Source organism: Eurypyga helias, unplaced genomic scaffold (genome assembly GCF_000690775.1).
Source record: "Eurypyga helias isolate BGI_N326 unplaced genomic scaffold, ASM69077v1 scaffold3816, whole genome shotgun sequence".
NCBI classification, from domain to species: Eukaryota; Metazoa; Chordata; class Aves; order Eurypygiformes; family Eurypygidae; genus Eurypyga; species Eurypyga helias.
The window spans coordinates 1-18,560 of NW_010257061.1; the positions used below are offsets into that span (position 1 = coordinate 1).

Here is an 18,560-nt window from a genome sequence, read left to right on the forward strand (position 1 = left end):
GCGCCCCAGGCCGCGGCGGCGGCCGCTCGGTCGGGTGGTACCTGGAGCCGTGACGGGCTTTGCGGAGGCACGCGTCTGCCGGGGTGCCCCGGGTGGCTGCTGAGTCAGTTTAGTTTCATTCGATCTGTTCTGCTCGATGCAACCTTGGAAGTTAGGCTTCTCCTGGAGACAGCACGCGCCTGAGAGAAAGGTGTCTGTAAATATAGCTCTTCCAAACCGGCTTTTTCTTACCTCAGAAAGACTTTATCGTTACCTGGCTAATACGTGTGGCTGACTTGCTTTAGATCTTGGATTTCACACTTGGGTTAAGGTTGTTAATAAAGTACCCTGTCGTTGAAAGTATGGTCAGTCTTTCACAAACATTCATTGTGATTTCAGCTGCAAGTCTTCGCTTTCTCTTACCTGTAATTTTGTCATACGTACTTTTTTGTTGATATTTCTGTAAGACCTATGCAAAGAGAAGGTGAGATTAGAGCTGGTTATGTGGCATTGATGAAATGACCACGTGAAGTTGCAGCAAAACTGGAAGTTGACCATCTTTAGAGAAACAATAGGATTCTTTCACTGTAATGCGGTACTATCTGGATTTTTAAATTTAACTAAGCTATACTTTTCAGGCCACTGCTCATCACAGTGGTGTTCAGAACAGCAATTGGAACAGAACTGCTTGTCAAAATAGTAACGCAGTGACACTTGTCAGAATTGGTTTCTGACAGACGCTTAGCTCAGACTTCATGTCATGTGTTGAGGAAACAGTGCAAAAAAAAAAATCCTGTCACTTGAGTCAGCTTTGTGCATTGCTATTTAAAAATATAATCACTGATTTAAAAGCTAGTGTGTGTTAAAATCTGCCTTAGTTCTGTGGTATGTCTTAATAATTTATGAATCTTAACTTGGTTATAACCATGTTTTTCCCTTTGTTAGCAACACTTATGAGCTATGTGAGAATGCAGCAGAGAGAAAAATAAATGCAGAAGCTCACATTCTTGGAGTTCTGAACTTACTTAAGTATCTCTCTAGGTTCTTCAGTGAAAAGCTTGCAAAATGCATCTAGCAAACAAAACCAGGCAGACTGTTCAAAATGAAGCATTCGCTCTGAAGAATACTTCATCCTGTTGTCGCTTAGTTGCAACTCTTTGTTCCAACTATTGTAACAGTTGAGGAACTTGTAAACCGGAATCATCCTCAGCATTCCCTGTGTGATGCTTATAAACCAGTCTTCACCCGCTTTTAATCACGGTGTTAGTTGTGGCTAATGATTAGACTCCCTCCCTTGACATAACCTAAGACTTTGAGCTTATTACTTGAGAGACTCATACTGACTCAGTTTCTGTATGCTTCTGAAAACTTGGGAAGAGGTGCTCAACTGCTTGATTTTCATAATTGTGTAGTAATTTATGATATGTCTGTAACAGGTCTTCTGCAAGCTCTGCCATGTAGTAACGGACACCCTCATGAACTGCATCTAAATCCTTGTGATACAGTTTTAATTTGCTGATTTTGCAGCTGTGGCCGTTGTGGTGAATCTTAGAGAAGGGGCAACCTTTCTGTTCTGTGTAGGCTGCCTGACTTTTGACAGCCTGAACCATCTGGTTCAAAAACTGACCCGTGGATCAGAAAACTGGGAAGCTGAAGCTTGGTACAGAGGGTTTTGTTGCTGTAGAAGTTTCTGTGTATCTCTGTATATTCAGGAGGCTTCAAGCTTGACTGCAGTTCTTCCCTCCAAGTGTGACTTCCTCTTCTAGCTTAATGGAGAAAACGTTACTGCACGCTATATGTAACTTCTTGTGGTGAAAGCCAGCGTGTGTGGGGATAGAGAAGCCTGTACTAGGCATTTGCTTCAGGTAGAAGAGTAGTACGGTGCAATGAAATGCCTCATGAGTTTGTATAATGGTAAGCAGTTTCTCTAGCTCCAGAACTTGTGGAGTTCTCTGACAGGGAAACATGCTCGTTGCAGTCTGCACAAACACTGTTGCATAGTGGCACTGTTAACTGTATCCTGTGCACAAGACCTGGAAACACAGGCGGAGTTCTTAAATAGCACTACCATAGTAAGTTCAACCAGAGTTAGCAGTAAAAATTTTTCCGTGGTTGTTTTCATGTCCAATGTCCAAGGAAAGAGGGGCACGATAAATGGTCTGATCATGGTACAGCAGAAGGTGTGTATGTACACATACCTCCACAACCATGTGTTTCACTGCTTATGATTGTTTTGATGCCTTCGCTTTTAAGCACAGTTGTCCTTAAGGGAGCATGAAATGCTGTCCTTTTTTTATTAATGCTCCTGTCTTTACTTAATGGCTGTTTCACTGAATTTGTAATATAGAATTGGGTTGATTAGTATTTCATCTCTTTAGAAATAAGCTATCCCTTGTACATGTGCAAAACTTTGTGTATTACTTCCTGAACTCCTCTATAATGTGAAAAGCTCAGTCACTAGTTTGCCTCTGCATTTTTGGAGTCCTATTACAATACAGATTTTTCTCTGAAGGTTAGGATTTGTGTAGTCTATGAGCCTGCTGAAGGCTACAAGTTCCTCAACATTCTCACTTAGAAGCAGTGCGTTAGAAAATGAACCTCCTGATTTATGTGCAAAACAGTTTTGATACACAAGCCAAGCTGAGCTGTACAGCTTGCTTGATACTGTGCATGTATCAATTATCCTTCCCATGTTAACGGACACGTGGAGGCCCAGACCACTGCTTGATTCTTCACATAGTGTTGAACCGCATGCTTCTTGGGGTTGCTCAGTCCAAGGAGAGACCAGATTATATCTGACTTCAAGTGGAACCCCACAAACGTACATAATGTAGATGTAGAGTGGGGGAGCCTCTGCACTAATCAGTATCAATCTACTAATTAAATTCTGCCTTTTGGAGACTTGCTAATGTTAGTGTAGCCAAAAATACCCATGCAACATAGCGAACTGTGGTAGTAGGAAATCCTGAGTGCAGGTTCAAAGTGTTCCTTACTGTAATTTTTTAGCTTCTTGACTTTCATAAGTCACTTTGTGATTGAAGGAGGAATTGGTGCCTAATTTAACAAGTGTATATATTGTATAGGTAGGTTTTCTCTAAAATAGCATCCTGTTTTTAAGAATCTTTAAAAATATTGTCTTGCTGGGAGGGAGAGTTACAGTCTACGCTTCAACTAGCAAGTGTCACTTTAAGGTAGCTTTGGTTACTCTTAAACCAAAGTGGTTTATGTCATAAAGGGGGAGCTTCTGATAACTCTGATTCTAAGCCTTAAGTATGTGCTGGAAATAAGGAGTATAACAGGAACACTGCATTTATTTGATGAGCTTAGTTTGATGTTAGGAATTCTTTGTTCGTGAGTATTTTAGTCAACATATGAATATTCTTAGCTTCTGGTAAGAAAGATCTTGTTCTAGCACTTGTTACTGCTCCTACTTTTGGTGAAGTAATTTCTGAATCCATCTTAAGAACACTTGAAGGAAACCTGTAACACTAGAAAATTTTTATTAGGGCTTAAGGCAAGAGCTTTGCAGGGTTCAATGTAGCCTTTATGTCAGCCTTTAGCATGGCACGTGTGCCAGAAGTGTCATCTGTGTCCTGTATGAAAATACATTTGCTCTTCATTGTATTATGTTATAGAATATATATTGTTATTATTGCTGTTATATTTTAGGAGAGGCACTGAGGATGAGTTTTAGTTTGTAGCTGCACCGGTAAAGGGAAACTGGTTTCTTAGTTGCTTGTCCCTCCCATTTCCTTTACATCTCATCTCCTCAGTAATTTTAACATGGGGAAAAAAAAAAATCCCCTCTTGAGTTTTGTGATAGAAATGCTGAGGTGGAGCGGTTGAGTTCAGCCAGCACAGTTGTCCTCCTCTGTGTTGATACAGCCTTACGATGAACCTCTTCAATCTGAAACTTACGGCTGATAAAAAAATAGACTTGAACGGCGCTGGAAACGTGCCTTAACGGCTAAGCTGGACTGTCAGCACATCCAGCGTGAGCTGGCTTCCCCTCTGCAGCTGTTACTTGTGTAAAGGCTTGTGGAAAAGGTATGGAGTGCTCTCCAGGCTGGAAGGGGCTGAAGGCACAGGCCTTGGCAGGAAAGAACTTTCAGACCTTCACGGTGTGAATGTTGTGGTTGGTCGCAAGATGAGAACAAGAAGAATCTTCTGTTGTGCTGCCCATTACGTGCTAAACGGTGATTTGTGAAAATAAAAGGCAGAGGAGTCCAGGGCTGTGCTGTGGGGCACTGTGGGCGTCTTGGGTAGGCATATGCCATGTGTCCTGCCTGCACATAGAGCCTGGCTTGCTTGGTGGTGCTTGTGGTTTGAGTTAGGGAAAGTGACGTTAAAATCAGCAGGTTCAGAATTGCAATGTCTGCTGAAATGTGAGTAGTTTTTTTTTAAAAACAGACGGCTTGAGGGAGCAAGTTTCACGAAGATTCATGCAAAGGGAGCTCGGCATTTACAAGTTATGTGGAGCTTAAATTATTACTTATGGTAAAATGTAGTTTTGTCTGTAAGATACAAAAGTGATTGCAGCCCATGCAAAATTTAGTGAAAAGATCACAGAGCTAGACCTTAAGCACATAAGTGGGCTGGTACACATAAATGTACAAGGAAAAGAAAACCTTAGCTTTCATGTGATTAATCGTTTTTTGCTTTTTAGGAGACTGAGACTTTAAAAAAAAACCCAACCAAAAAAAACCCCCAAAACACCCCAACAAAACCACCCCAACAAAACAAAAGCAGGGGCTTAAGAAAAGCAGTCACATATATATGATTAAAGAAAAAAGTGAAATCTGCCTGTGATTATTTTCTGTACATTTAAAAAATACCAAGAAAAAAAGGTACCCTTTGTATAGCTGGCACAGCTACATGGAATTTCAACCTTAACTTTCAGTTAAATACTTAGTCGTTAATCACCTTGCTGGACTTCGCTGCTGCCATGTCGTTTAGACTTGATATCGACCCCTTTGCATGGGTTTAGGACTCTCTATGGTGGCATTTTCTGGCTGATGGGTTTCTTGGAGAAGTTGGTCTTAATGGAAGGAAAATATTTTTTGGATAAGTAACACAAAGGCAGAACAGTGTAAGTTACTGTGTGTTAATAGCAAGTCTGGTATTGACCTTTTAAAGGGTCATTTTAATAATGAATTTGTGTTTTTTCCAGAATATTAGTTTCATTGCTACTTCACTTTTTCTAAATGGAGAACTTCTCCACACCAACAACCTACATGCTTGCCAGCTCTTTGTAGTTCTGTCATAAGCATTAGGCCCATGGGCACTTCAACTGCACTGTTGGGATTTTTTTTTTTTTTTGGAGGCTGCAGGCAATAATCCACCATTTGCCAGGAAGATTCATGCAGAATTCTGAAATCAGTATTTAATACTCTTAAGACTTTTTCTGTTTTTTAAACAGGCATTCAACAGTGAATTAGGAAGGCTGGTGTTACTAATGTTGGCTTCGTTTTAATAGATTAATTTTTTTACCAGAAATTTGTCATTCGTGAAGTGTAACTTCAGTAACATTATCTTAAAATAAATCAATTGTGTGATGCCTTTTGGAGAACAGGGGAGTTCTGAAACTGTTTCTTAAACAAAAACAACCCAACAGCAAACCAAACTAAGATAACTATACTGTAGTATTGAAAATAGAAGGATACGTTCATTTTGGATGGACTAGTACTGTGCTATACCTGTCAAGTTTTTTGAATGCTGTTATTCTGTACTGGAGTTTTCTTGGAAACTAGGGACTCTTTGGAATATGAAATGTAATGTGATCTGTACATGGTTACTACGGGCTTTCTGTTCAAGTTGAGTACATTCCTCAAGGAAGGGACTGCAGCAATGTAGGGCATGTGTTTTGAGTACTTTTTTACTCTGTGTGGATATTCTTGTAAGCTAAGGTCTTATAAGCCTATGCTAGGCTTTCATCAGTCTGCTTAGATGAGCCTAATGTTGAACATGAAGTAGTTTGTCTTTATTCCCTTCCCCTCGCTCAGTTTTTGATACTGAAGTACTATGGTCTGTGATCTGAAATTGATGATGAAGTTTAGTGAAGAAAGTAATATTTAAAGGAAAATATGTTGGAGAAATACTGGTTTATGGTAACTATTTTAACTCTGTTACATTCCTCAGTAATGTACTTTTTTCTTTTTTTTAGTTCACATGAGAGATCCTAATAATCAGCTTCACATAATTAAAAATTTGAAGATTGCTGTCAACAACATTATTACTCACCCACCTCAGCCCGGTGCCATTCGAAAACTTTTGAACGATGTCGTGTCTGTCAGTCAGCCTGCTGAAGGACTAGTAGCTAATGTGATCACAGCTGGAGATTATGATCTCAACATTAGTGGTATGTAATGATTCTGTATTTTTCTGTAACTTAAACTGGAATTTACTGTAAGGTTTCTAACCTTCATTTATATTTGGTTTATATTAAAGTTACTCTGTTGATGAGTTTTGAGTCATTGTTATTACTGATTCAGTTTTATCAGATAGTTTTGTTTTTACATAATGCTAAAAGAGTGGCTGAATTTAATTAATAATTCTTAATGTAATGTTACCTATTTTTGTAATTCTTCTGAACCTTGTGTTAAGTCATCATATTGTTTTAATGTAGGAAATACCTGTGCTTCAGCTGTGATAACCTCTCTAATTTGAAGTATTTTCTTGTTACAAACCTGATATACTAACTTGTTACTCTTAGCTGAATAAATACCAGAACTTCATTGCACTGTTGACACTAACATACAGCTTTACATTGAAGTTAGTCCTCCTGGCTTTGTTTGTTTGTCTTTTTACTTACTGCTTAATGCATAGAGTTCATAAAGTTTTCCTAAAAATTTTGAAGATAAAAGGCTTTTGAGGAAAGGTGTGTGATTCCTTGTCTTGCTTGGGGTTTTTTTTTTTTTTTTGCTTCCAGTGGAACTCAGTGTTTCATATTTCACTGTCAAAATGGCTAGATTATTCTAAAAATGTTGTTTTCAGATCTCTGAGGGATAAGGCATTGTGCATAATACTAAATGAGACCTGATCTTGAGATCTGAGAAGATTAAACTCCTCCCAATTAAGATCCTAAATCCATTAAAGCCTTTGAGTACATACTTAATTTAAAGCATGTATGCATTGCCCTATTTAAACGTAAGTAATTTATTGTGCTTAAGACTCAACATGCAGTGAGGAATTTGGCTCTGCTATAGCAAAAGGCTGACAAACACTCATGAGGATTAATAACTGGTGTTGTCATAGTACATTCATTTATCTTTTGTTAATAATGGAAATTGCATAATTCTACATCTTTAACTAATTTACAACCCATGTCCTCAATGATGCGAAATACTGATAGTAAAGGAAAATACTTGAGCCTGGAAGTTGTAATTTTTGAGAACTGTTGGAAACTTGCACCCTTTTTCAGTTTCTGTGCCCCCCTTTACCTGTGAAATTGGTGAATTGCCACTTTTTTTTGGTGTGAAATCTTTTTGGAGGGCAAGTCTGCTTCAGTTCTAGAGCTTGGAAGACCCTAAGAAAGCAGAATGGTTTTAGTGAAGAGACTTTTCCATGACATTTCCAATGACTTCACTTTAGAAATAAGGTACTGGCAGAGGGGAAGAAAAAAATATTGACTCTATTTTGTAGGTGTAGAAGCAAATAACTCTCCTTTTGTTTTCCTTACTTGCTACTGGAGCCTCAGATATACAAATTATTATACTTGACTATTTTATGTCTCTCAGTAATCAGGTTCTTATTTCTATTCAGCCTGACTATATGCTTGAGAGAAGGAGAGATGTATAATATGCTTGAGATAATACACAAGGACAAAATCATGTAACAACTTTGTAGTTTTGTGGTACCACTTCTTAGGGTTTAGCAAAAAGCACTGACACAGTGTTCCTGATGATGAAACTTGGATCCCGTTACACTCACGCAGAAGGATGTGAGGAAGTCCCTAGCTTGTCAGTAAGAGTTCCTCTTAAGTGTTGCCCAGAGATGTTGTGGATGCCCCATCCCTGGATGTCTTCAAGGCCAGGCTGGATGAGGCTTTGAGCAACCTGGTCTAGTGCAAGTTGTCCCTGCCCATGGCAGGGGGGTTGGAAGTAGATGATCTTTAAGGTCCCTTCCAACCCTAACCATTCTATGATTCTATGATTCCTCTTCTACTTGGAAAACTGAGTATTTACTAAGAAACTTTTTCAACTTTGTTAGAGCATTATATTGAAAACCCATGGAAGCATTTATTCCTGGCAACAGAACATAATCTTTTGGCATGGAAATGTGAAATACTCTAATGTCTTCTTTAATTGGCTTTTTTCTTTTGGTGAATTAGTTTTCTAGGATAGCAATATTAAAACATTTCCATAATCTTTAATGATGATCAAGTGCAGTATATTTTGAAGGAAGAAACAATAACAAGTTCGTTATGAGAGTGTTTCCAGCACTAGGACTGTGATCCTGCTCTTGTTTAGAATTTGGAACTGCTGTCATGAATTGGGTGAACAGTTTGTAATCCCTCTTTGCTTCACTTGTTGTTTAAGAGTCGGAGTTCCATAATCATCTTGTACCAAGGGACCTGGTTGATGCTGAAGGGGTGCTTATGTCAGCCATACCTGCTTTCTCCGTGTACTGGTGCATGTGGAGAGTGAGGAAAAGTGATCCCACTAAAGCCTTAATTTTTTGTTTTTCTTTCTCCCAAACAAGTTTTAAGCAGGATCATTCCCTGGAATTTGTTCAGGGGTACATGTTGCTCATGCTGGCATGCAGCAGTGCAGGAATATGATGGAGAGATAAGGGAGAATGTTAGGGCAACCGCGTTCAGCAGCTGGCGTCTTCAGTTACTTTAGTACCACAGGCTGAGAAGTCTCAGAAGTTAGTGTCTTACGCCTATAGTATCTTCCAATTAGAAAAAAGGAAATAATACCTAAATATAACTCTTTTTTACTGCTTTATAGATTTCTGTTTTTTATTCAAGCACATAATTTGGGCTGAACCAGAAGTTAAAACTGAATTTTATTGAAGTACACTGGAATGTGGAGGAACCTGAATGTTTATGATTGAGGTTAGCTGAAATCAAATGTCTTCAGTCCCTAATGGGCTTGCATGGTATAGGTTTTCTACCTCATGCTACCAGAGTGTAACAGCCAGTACTGTGTTTGCACCTGACCCTTTTTAGTATAATAATACCGTGTTTTTTCTATCAGATCGCTCAGTTAAAGCTAGTGTTCCTTGGTACAGTAATTGGAAAGAGACACTGATGGAACTGAACACATCCACGTTTTATTCAGGTATTTTTTGTGGTTGGTGCTGGTTTGCCAAATTGCCCTTTATTCCTTTTCCATGTGCCCCATCCACCTTTCCTTACCATTTGCTACAACTGTTTAGCACTTTTCTTGGCGTAGATGTGTGTTCCTCCATTTTTTTCCCCTAAATCAAAAATTGTTGGTGATGGTTGTTTAATTTTTCTTGTAGTCACATCTCTAATCCTGTTAATCTAAATCATTTGGTCTTTCCGTAGAGGCAATAAGTGCAGAGTGGTGGTGGGAAATGACCTGATGTGGTAAAAGCACTGTCTTGCTGCATTCTAGGGAACTGTACGCTGTCACTGTTCTGTAAATCAAAAGTAAATACTTTTCTGCTTCCCTCTAAAAGTTCCTTCTCAGGGGACAGTAGTGCTTTTCAAATTGGAACTGAAGTGCTGCGCACACACGCCTCTGCTACTCTGATATTCTTTCTGGAATATGACTCTCTTAAAAAGCTGCCTTTTTTTAATTAATACATTTTCACCTAGTTTATAAGATGTGTTGCTACCAAAATGCATTGGTTACTGACCTCTCAACTTACAGTGAAGCTCTATGTTGTGGTTTGTAAGACCCAGATTTTGATGGTTTTCAGTTTTAGATATTAACGGAGTTGAAGCCTTCAGTAATAGCTATCCTTCCAATAGTGCCTGTTTAGATGTTGCTAAATGCCTTCCTTTCTGAATGCGCTAGAGTATGGGTGTCTGTGAAATTCTACGTGGTCAGTCAGGTAGCTAAAAACTACAAAACCTCATGTAGTAGACTTCTCATTCTTAGGCTGTTATGTACAAGTATTACTTACCAGCTTTTTTCTTAATGATTTCTGAACACATTAACAAGTTTAGACAAACTTCAATTCTGCTTGTTTAGTATACTGGAAAAAGACAAAACATACAGGTCTGTATAGGTCTGTATGTAAATGACACAGTGTTGGTACACACTGCTATAATATGTGTTATGAAATGTTACATGTGTGATTTTTTTTTTTTGAATAGTGTTCTTTTAAGTGTGGGCCTCTATATTGTGTAATTAGTATAAGTAGCTACAGTCCAGTAAATGCTCTTGAGTGAATGCTGTTAACGTATGTTGTGGTTGTGCAGAGGGAATCAGTTGCCTTTGTAGCCACTTCCAAGCTTCTTAATAGTCTGAATGAGAAAGGGGAGGGGAAAAAAGAGAAAAACAAACCACCCCACAGAACCTAGTAGTACTTCACTGTAGCTATGTCAGATTACAAAAAAAAAAAAAAAACAACAAAAAAACCCCCAAAATCCCCAGAAACACCCTCACTTTTGCTGTGGTTCAGCTACAAAACAGAAATAGAAAACTGAAAACAGCTTGAAACTAAAATGCATTTGAAATTTTTACCTTATGTAGTTTAGCATTGTTTGTCTTGAACTGGAGTTACTACAAGGCTGTTAGACATGTGAAAAATATGCACAAGTCATTCTCACAATTTGTTTTTAATAACAAGCTGTGTTTTCCTTGATTTAAATAGTTGGCATACTTACATGTAGGACTTGGTAAAGCCAAGGTAGTTTGATACCCTAAATGAGTGCTCAGAGAGCAGTTGAGTTGCTCAAAAGGCTATAATCAAAAGCTAGAAACTTGCCTTTCATTGATCTCTTTTGTGAGATGTGTTGACTACTACACTGAGTTCAGATATAAAGTGTGACTGTATCTGACTCTTGTGTGGATGAAGCTGCAAGATGGCTTGACAATGTAAGATTAAACAAAATGCATTAACTTGACACACTAGAAGGTGGCCAATAGTATCCTGGGGTGTATTAGGAAGAGTGTGGCCAGTGGGTCAAGGGAGGTCATCTTCCCTCTCTGCTGTGCCCTGGTGAGGCCGCATCTTGAGTGCTGTTACCAGTTCTGGGCTCCCCAGTTCAAGAAGGACAGGGAATTACTGGAGAGAGTCCAGAGGAGGGCTACAGAGACTATTAGAGGTCTGGAACATCTCCCTTATGAGGAAAGGCTGAGAGAGCTGGGTCTGTTTAGCTGGGAGAAGAGGAGGCTGAGAGGGGATCTCATCAATGCTTATAAATATGTAAAGGGTGGGTGTCAAGAGGATGAGGCCAGGCTCTTTTCAGTGGTGTCCAGTGACAGGACAAGGGGCAAGGAGCACAAATTAGAGCACAGGAAGTTTCACCTGTGCTTGAGGGGAAAAGATTCTTTACTCTGAGGGTACCAGAGCACTGGAACAGGCTGCCCAGAGAGGTGGTGGAGGCTCCTTCTCTGGAGATATTCAAAACCTGCCTGGACACATTCCCATGCAATCTGCTCTAGGTGAACCTGCCTTGGCAGCGGGGTTGGACTAGATGACCTCCAGAGGTCCATTGCAACCCCTACCATTCTGTGATAACTCCAACATAAACCCCTCAATTTCCTAAAGTCAGGTAAGAAATCAAAGTGGTGTTTTTGTTTGTTGTGGTGTGTGTGTGTTTGTAGGCTGAAGGGAAGGTTTACAAAGCATTGGAAACTTTTATGCAAATTAGATCAAAGAATGTGTTCCCTTGGGGCCATATAAAGAAAATAAATACCTTCAGGATATCTTATTCATGCATTGTTTTCTGGACTAGTTACTGTTTTCTAGTTTGCAGGTGAGTTTATCCTGGATTCCAGCTAATTTCAGTGTGAAATCATGTTATTGAAAGTAGACTAATTTTGCTCTGGGGTCCTTTTTTTCTACTCAAGGGAAGGAGTTGCAGAATTGAGATGGCATAAAAGGATCTTTAAAGAAGAAGTAATATTTCATTGCTAGACGGATAGTTGGAGTGGAAAGAAACAGACAAGATTTTTTTTAAGTTCACCTGTTCTTTGGTTGTCCTGGGCATACTTGTTTTCCCTTGGCTTTTTACTCTTAGAAAAAGGAGATCCCTATTGTAAAAGGGCATTTGAACATGGCAGGTTAACACTATAAGCCATTAATGGCCCAGCTTGGATCTGAGCTTTTAGCATTTTGGATCTCTGCTTTGACAGCTGAACTGTCTCGTTCAATCAGCAGGACAAGGGGACTACTGTCAAGCCAAGTCACAACACTTTCAAAAAGCTTTAGACAAACTGGCAGGATAGGGTTTAAGTAATCCTTAGTTAGTTCCTCTACATACACAAAAGTGAATTTTGCTTTTTGGTCAATTCTTACATGTCTAGCTGTGGTGGTTTAGCCCCAGTAAGCAACCAAATTCCACATAGCTGCTCGCTCACCCCCTACCCCCCACTGTCAAGCCAAGTCACAACACTTTCAAAAAGCTTTAGACAAACTGGCAGGATAGGGTTTAAGTAATCCTTAGTTAGTTCCTCTACATACACAAAAGTGAATTTTGCTTTTTGGTCAATTCTTACATGTCTAGCTGTGGTGGTTTAGCCCCAGTAAGCAACCAAATTCCACATAGCTGCTCGCTCACCCCCTACCCCCCACCTAGTAGGAATCAGATGATAAGAACTTGTAGGTTAAGGTAAGAACAGTTTAATAATTGAAAGTGAAATAAATTAATTATACTAGTAATATTAATAATATATAATGAAAATTACTATTACTCCTATGTAATAAAAAATGGGAAGGAAACCAAAATGATATCACCAATGCTCAGCCAGTCTCAGGGCCAGGAGAGAAATCACTGCTAACTGTCCCAACTTATAAACTGAGTGTGACTTTTGGTGGCATGAAATGTCCCTTTGGTCAGCTGTCCAGGCTGTGTCCCCTCCCAGGTTCTTGTAGAGGAGAAGCTGGGGACACAAGGGCGGTATGAGAAACTGAAAAAGTCCTTGGCTTGATGTAAGCATTACTTAGCAACAACCAAAAACATCAGTGTGTTATCAATATTTTTCTCAGCACAACTGAAGCATAGCCTCATAGGAGCTACTGTGAGGAGAATTAACTCCATCCCAACTAAAACCAGCACACTAGCTGAGGCATATTCAGGGACTGTTAGAAGAATTTTGATTTGTTTTTTTCTTTCCCAAGTGTGTGTTTAAAGGGGTGATGTGGAGTAGTTGCTCTTAAGGACTGAATTGTGAGCCTACAGTGTTGAGGAAGTGGGTGCTCAAGATAATATTCAGTTACTGTTTCTCTGGAAACTTGTGTGTATTTTAGGTGCTTTCTCTTTGGACTGTTCCCCCTTCTTTCCCCTGCCATGCAAACCTTGTCGGAGTTGGCAAGCTTCACTTTTAGGTGTAGTCTTTCGTATTTCCTTCTCTTAAATAAGTAAACAGATGTTTAGCTGAATATTCTAATTCATCCATATTGTTGTGTATTCCAGCTACTACTCCCTGGTTTGAGTCTTACAGAGAGTGCTTTCTTCAGTCCATGCCTGCATCAGATCATGAATTCTTAAACCACTATGTTGCATGTATCCTTTGAGTGTTACAGACCTCTCTGGTGGAGGCTGTTATAGCTGGCTGCTGAAATGTAATGTAGGAGACTTCAAAATTTTGCAATAACTTTTTTTGCCTTTATGATTTGAAATATGTCTCTTTTTCCTATGTCTGACTATACAGACCCATTTCATAAGGGAGTATCAGGATTTTATTTGTTATTTTTTTTCCCCTAAAACTGTGCTTTTGTACATGCCAAACCGAACTCTAAGGTAATACCTGTAAACTAATCTTCCTCATCCTAAAATGCTTTCTGCTGTAGCTCTTTAGGTGTCCCTTATGGACAAGAAGTCCCTTATATACGCGAGGCTTGTGTGTTTGGGGTGCACCTGCTGCTTTTTACAGCTTTCTAGCAGATGGAGGGGGGAGGTTGGGGAGGGTGTTTTGGAAAATGTATGAACTTTGAGCTGTTTTGGACAAAAAATAGTCTAGAAAGATGCCTAAATGCTTTTGCTTTTTTTTTAAAACCAAAACTTAGGCATGATTTGCTTGTCTACAGGGAAAGCAAAAATAATACTGTTTCATGACATAGCTGGTGCTTAGCTTTACAATAATTATAATGCTGCAGGTTTCGTAACACCTGCTCTGTTCTAACTCTTCACTGTGCTTTATTATTTCAGTGTAGTGGAACAGTCATGTTAGTAGCCATTAGAGAACCATTTGTGCAGAATTAAACTGGCAAAATACTGATTCTGGCACGTGACCTCTAGATTTTAGTAACATTCAAAGTGTAACTTGCTTTCTGGCTTCTCTGAATTAATTTCTTTGATTTGGTGAATAGATGTAGCAGAGCAGGATGTTCCTTATTAATGATTGTGTAGCGGCAGTGACGTAAAAATGAGAACACTTCTGCTTATTAGACAGATGATGTTGATGCGTTTAACTACTATTTCAGGTTGCAGATGTTAGTTAACTGACCATTTAAATAGTGTGGTTTTTAATTGAGATGAAGGCCAAATTTTTTATGAGAGAATTTTTATTATTATCTAGTGGCATGTACTTTGCTAGTGTGTTTTACAGGTTTAAACATTGTACTCATCAATTTTATTTTATACACTTCCTGTTTTTATTATATGATCAGTGGTTGTTGCTGTGTTCTTTTGGTAAATCTCCTTAACGTGAATTTAGGTATGCTTGTAGTTTCTTCTAGTGAACCAGAGCCTGTGGAGCAATTTCTGAAGCTGTCTCAAGAACAACATCGAATTCAGCATAGTAGTGAATACTTATACCCCAAGTGGTTTATACCAAACACACTCAAATACTACGTGTTACTGCATGATGTAAGCACAGGAGAAGAGCAAAGGTGGGTCTTCTGCCTTTAGTGAACTTACATTTCAGTCAAAGAGTTCATCTGTTTGCGGTTATAAAGTCTGAGATTAGACATACAACAGGATCCATTAATATGCTGGCTGTTAGCAAGGCAGATTTCCTAAGTATTAATTTTAGATCTACTTCTTGTGTTCATATAAAATGAAAATAATCTGACCTAGCTTCTTGACGTACGAGCTTTCTTTGCTAGCTTGCTGAACTAATTCTCAAAGATTCTTGGTTTCACTCTTGCATAAAGGACTGCTTTAAACATTGGAGAATTTTCCTTTTAATCTAGTCGACAATAGCTTGTTGCAGTACATACTTAAAATGTAATTGGTTTGACATCAAGACAAGGTAAATGCTGTTTTATTTTTTTCAGAGCTGACTCCATTTATGAAGAGATGAAGCAGAGGTATGGAACTCAGGGTTGCTATTTGCTGAAAATAAATTCTCGGGTGTCTAATAGAGGAACAGATGAACAGATACCAGATCCTTGGAGTCAGTACCTTCAGAAAAACACTATCCAGAACCAGGTATTACAGTATTCTAAAAACAATGTATAAGGTGCATATGAAAGCCCATTTTAGTTGTGTTAAATTTTGCTTTAGTGTTATGTATGGGTTTCTACAGAATGGGCTAATAGTCAGGGTACTTTAAACATAGCGATGACTTGCTGAGAGCGTTAGATGAATCCTCTTGGAAAGAACTGTCCTCTCTGCTACTTAAATGGACAGTAAGGAGCACTGAAACAAGACTTGTGCTTTATGCACCGACAAGAGCATGTAGCCTGAGAAGTGTGCCATTTGTAGTAACTTTCTATTTTAATTTTGATTAATTTTCGTCACTCTTAAAATTTGGTAGTGGTTGGGGTTTTTTTTGCCCCAGGTCTTCCGTACTTGAGTAAACAGTGTGGGTGTGTTGTTTTGCGGGGGGTATGTGTGGTTTTTCTGTAACTCTTTACAGTCCAGTCTGGTCTGTCATCTTGTAAGATGGCAAATGAGAGTGTGTGTTAGCTCAGTCTTGAGTTCAATTTGCCATAGATGTCTATATTTTTGGCTTCAGGACCAAAAATATTCCTTCTTGAGTTTGCTTTTACTGACCTGCAGTTTTAACTGCATCTGATTAAAAGGTTGCTTTGTGGAATCATAGTTCTTTTTCAAATCTAGCTGGTCCTGGGAAGTCAAAACATCTCATTCTGTAAGCTAAGAGGATGAGTAAGTAATGTGCCACCATAAACTAATTAGATATTTTTCTTTCTTCTGTCCCATGTCAACTGTCCAACATAGATGACACTTTTGTATGAGCTTGTTCAGGAGTTCCTTTAGGGAGCATACTTTCACTGCTGTAGGCAATGTTGTGTAAGAGTTGGAGTTGCCTTCTTTAGTTGACAGTGAAGCTATTTGAGCCATCCAGAAAATAATTGCTTCATTTGTTGGTGAATATAACTTGAGTTTTACAATAGGAACAGTTCTTAAAATTTCACGAACTACTTAAGAAATCAATATATACGAACAAACATGCTTTCTTAATAATTCAGTTAACTGGTATTAAAGTTAGCAACTACTGTTGACTGACTTCTGTTTGTGCTCTATTATTCTTAGAATTTTGACTTCTTTTTCTTTTTTTTTTTTGGCAGGATTGCTATGAAGATTGTCCTTATACTGTCATTTCAAACAAGAATACTGATCACTTGATATCAGATGGCTTAGACAGTGAAATTAAAGGTATTTTTATAACATCTATCAAAACATTGATGTGATAACATTTATACAGCTGACTCACGTCTTGGACAGTAACCACTTGAGTGATTTGTTAAGGAATTCCCAAAGAAATAATTTTCTAAATGCTCAAAGATATGTCCTGGTGTCCACAAAAAAACCCGCTGTGATGCTGACCTACTGGATTGGTGGCAACTGGTAGATGGCTGTTGATGTGTTTGGGTTGTTTATTTTTTTTGGTAAGATTAAGCATATTGTCTGCAAACTCTGACAATAAAAGGTAACATAGGATTAAATGGTTAATTTTCATCATAATAAAAGTTCTGGTTAGTGTGTTAAGATGTGGCTTGGAAGCTGAGGTGTGGTGTGGTGGTGGTTTGTGGGTTTTTTTTTTTTTTTGGTCCCTGTTTTAGGTTTTAAATCACGAAGTGACAGAGTAGCAACTTGCCTTAAGTTGGCTGGAAGAACTTGCTTCACCATTGAGCTGGTGGTTGGCAGAGGGCAGTAAATAAAATTGAGCGCAAAATAATGCGTGGCCTTTTAAAATTTTAAAGGCAGCTGTGTAGGGTTGAGGTGAGAAGCATCATAAAATAGGGAAGAAGTGGAGAATACCCCACACCGTCTGGCCTGACTGAGCCCAGATCCTTAAAACCTGACTTGAAGGGCACGGGGAGACTTTGCATATGTAGGAGAGCCTGCTGTTGCCTAAAAAAGGCAGTTTTCTAGGGCCTTGTAGCCTGCAAGCTAAACTTTACCCAACTTTGCATTTCATGAGCCAAACCAGCTCTGTTTTGCTCAGTGCTTGCAAGGGCCAGATAAAGAAAGCTAATTTTCTTACATAAAGGAAACAATAAATAAGAGAACTATTTAAGTTTTGGAGTGAAACGGTGTCTCAGTCTAGTTCGGATAGCTTGATGTAATATTGGTCAACAGCCCTTCTTACTAAACTAAGAGGGCTTCGGAGGATGTTTTACATGATTGCTTGGAAGGGCATGGAAAACAAGTTTGCTACTTTTTTAAGGTTAAAAAACGAGAGTTGGAATGGATCCAGTGGAGCCATTGTAACAACTGCTGCCTTTCTAACTTTCACAAATATTTTAACTTTATTGTTTTCATAGTTTTCCTTCAATGTTGATGTTTTCTGGGCATTTTTTGCACTGTAGTTGGGAACAAAAATGTACTTTGCCATTTTCTAGTTCCTGAGATTCCCTGAGCTGAAGAATTTCAGGAGTGATGTAATACTCAGGTGGTGCTCTGCTGCTGTCTGCTCAGCACTGATCTGTAGTGCAGCATAACTGGTGAACATCTTTGCTTAAGAGTCCTGAGTAAGGAAAACTTCAAAGTAGGTTAATAAAAATGACATTTAAAACCGAATATGTTTATACTTACTGGGGCTTTTGTTTCATTTCTTCTCTAGATGGCCCGTCAAATAACTTTAAGACTCACCCCCTTCAACTGGATCATCCCAGCGGCAGTTTGGATAGCACTGATTACGTGAAGGCTACGGCATCATTGCAGGACTCGAAGAAAGCAAATTCTGGAACACCCCATGGTGCTTGTTTAACACTCTCAGATCACGATCGAATTAGACAGTTCATACAGGAATTCACATTTAGGGGACTTTTGCCACATATAGAGAAGACAATTCGGCAACTTAATGATCAGGTCAGTTTACTTTTAAAAACACTTCGTGCTGTAATAAGAACAGTTGGGGTATAAATCTAGTTATCCAAAAAACTGTTTTTCAAATCACTATTTCCTTCTGCATCTAATGATTCAATGACCTCACTGAAACCTGTAAGTAAATTTCAGAGAAATAGCTGAAGTTACAGTTTTTGCTCAATTTATCTTCAAAAAAACAAAAAAACCCCCAAGTTGT

The 18,560-nt window shown here is 38.8% G+C and overlaps 1 protein-coding gene across 1 annotated transcript in view; it reads left to right on the forward strand.

The window, feature by feature from the left end:
* Positions 1–6,142: 6,142 nt before the first annotated feature.
* Positions 6,143–18,560, forward strand: part of TRAPPC8 (trafficking protein particle complex 8) — a gene marked incomplete at both ends in the record, with an annotated part of 37,503 nt that continues 25,085 nt past the window's right edge. Inside the window, 6 exons of the mRNA XM_010153864.1 lie at positions 6,143–6,337; positions 13,538–13,627; positions 14,781–14,955; positions 15,343–15,496; positions 16,600–16,687; positions 18,099–18,346. Coding sequence (XP_010152166.1) covers positions 6,143–6,337; positions 13,538–13,627; positions 14,781–14,955; positions 15,343–15,496; positions 16,600–16,687; positions 18,099–18,346 — 950 coding nt within the window. The remainder of the gene's footprint in view (positions 6,338–13,537; positions 13,628–14,780; positions 14,956–15,342; positions 15,497–16,599; positions 16,688–18,098; positions 18,347–18,560) is intronic.